The sequence below is a fragment of the Bos indicus genome, chromosome 18, assembly GCF_029378745.1.
Source record: "Bos indicus isolate NIAB-ARS_2022 breed Sahiwal x Tharparkar chromosome 18, NIAB-ARS_B.indTharparkar_mat_pri_1.0, whole genome shotgun sequence".
In the NCBI taxonomy this organism is placed as follows: Eukaryota; Metazoa; Chordata; class Mammalia; order Artiodactyla; family Bovidae; genus Bos; species Bos indicus.
The window spans coordinates 53,616,526-53,618,477 of NC_091777.1; the positions used below are offsets into that span (position 1 = coordinate 53,616,526).

The 1,952-nt window shown below is 58.2% G+C and overlaps 1 protein-coding gene across 2 annotated transcripts in view; it reads left to right on the top strand.

Annotated features, from left to right (window-relative positions):
- Positions 1-828: 828 nt before the first annotated feature.
- Positions 829-1,952, top strand: part of FOSB (FosB proto-oncogene, AP-1 transcription factor subunit) — a 6,272-nt gene continuing 5,148 nt past the window's right edge. The window contains exon 1 of one of the 2 annotated variants that reach the window (XM_019979627.2): positions 829-1,496. In XM_019979627.2, coding sequence (XP_019835186.1) covers positions 1,371-1,496 — 126 coding nt within the window. In that variant the 5' untranslated portion in view covers positions 829-1,370. The remainder of the gene's footprint in view (positions 1,497-1,952) is intronic. The other variant, XM_070771262.1, reaches the window with a different exon arrangement.

Here is a 1,952-nt window from a genome sequence, read left to right on the forward strand (position 1 = left end):
GGGCAGCAGGGTCCAAGATACACACTCTTTGTCCATCCGGGAAAAGTGAAGCTGAAGTTCAGAGAGAAAAAATATATATATATTTTTTTTCAAGATTGCACAACTATTCAGGGCAGAAGCTTGTACGAGCCTAGGGACTCCACCCTCACCTCCACTTTCACCGGGAGCATCAGAGTCCCACCCACCCGTCTTGGGACTCAGTTTCCCCGCCTATGTGACTACAACCACAGAGCCAGAGTCTCCTTTTGGAGATTGACCTTCCTCTCGAGAGAGGGCGCTGCACCATCAGGGGAAATGGGAGGGGGGGCCAGAGTGATATGGACCCCCCAGTTGGGGTCTCCCGCCTGGATCCTTTGCCGGGTCAGTCTAATAACCTATTAATACCAGCCCTCCCCCGTCCCCCGGGCGGCGCCTGGACTGCGCAGGCGCGGGCGGGTTCCGCAGGCGCGCCGGGTGAGCGCGCGAGCGAGCTAGCGAGCGAGGGATTCCCTCTGACGTAATTGCTAGGATACCAAACAAACACAGCCGCGCCGGCCGAGCTCCTTATATGGCTAATTGCGTCACAGGAACTCCGGGGAGACCGGCCGGGATCCCCTCCCGCCGAGTGCTCTAGAATGCAGCCCCCAAGACCCCCAAGGCCACGAAGGTGATGCAGATGATCAGATCGAGGCTAAGACAGACCTCTTGCCGGACGGTGCGGGGCTGGGTTCACAAGGGCCGGAGATATCGAGAAGTTTGCCGAGTGAGGGACGGGTGACGTCAACAAGGGGGCCGGGCCCCGGGCATATAAATACAGGCTGGCGGCTCCGAGCTTCATTCATAAGACTGAGATCTACGGTCAAGGCTGGGACACGCGGAGCTGGAACTTGATTGTTGTGGTTCTTCTTCTTGGGGGCTGTGAAATTCGGTTTATTTTCTTCCGGAAAGTTTTTGGAAGGATTCTTCTAGATAATTCTACATTTTATTTCGGAGGATCGACTTTTTTTTCGTCTTCTTTACTACTCCCTCCTCCCCCGTGGGACCCGCCGGACGCGTGGAGGTGATCGCACCCGAAGCAGATTCTGTACAGCAGGACAGAGCTTTCCGCCTCTGGGGGAGCGATCCCCTCTCGCCCCCGGGTCCTACGGAGCCTAGACTATCAGGAGGCACAGCGGCATCTTGTGGGGGCCTGGGCACCGCAAAGGAATTACACGGAAACTTTACCATTGTTGGAGCGGGACGGTGCCCCCACCCTGAGTTTCCCCGAACAGCGTACTTTGGGGACGCGCTCGGCTCACCCCGGACTCGCATCTTTCTTCCCCCACCCGGCCATAGCCTTGGCTTCCCGGCGACCTCAGCGTGGTCACAGGGGCCCCCCTGTGCCCAGGGAAATGTTTCAAGCTTTCCCTGGAGACTACGACTCCGGCTCCCGGTGCAGCTCCTCACCCTCCGCCGAGTCTCAGTATCTGTCCTCGGTGGACTCCTTCGGCAGTCCACCCACCGCCGCCGCCTCCCAGGTAAGTTCTAGAGGGCTGGGGTACTGCTTTGTATTTATAAATTTTTAAAATTCAAGGGTGGAGCGAGCAATCCCCTCACCCCAAATACAACGCGTCCAAATCTAGGATCTGACAGGGAGTAGGTTCACGGCGCACTTTGCAAACTGCAGAGTCCGGACGTGCTTGCAATTGGTTGTGTGCGTGGAGCGCAGGGAGGGAACACAGAGGGGTGAGCTTTGCGGGTGGGGATAGCGCGCCGTTCAGTGCAACGTGCGTGAGGTAGCAGGGCTGAGAACTTTTAGCCGGTTCGGGAACTGCCCCCCACTCAAGTCACCAACCTGAAGCCAGAGAGGTTAGGCAGGTGAGGGAAATCCCGGAGAAGCTTCCAGTAGCCGCCTCTCTTTTTCCTTCTCCATCCTAGCGCCTACTCCGGCGCCGGGTCACCCTGGACCCAGCGGGAAGGCGGGCCTCGAACCC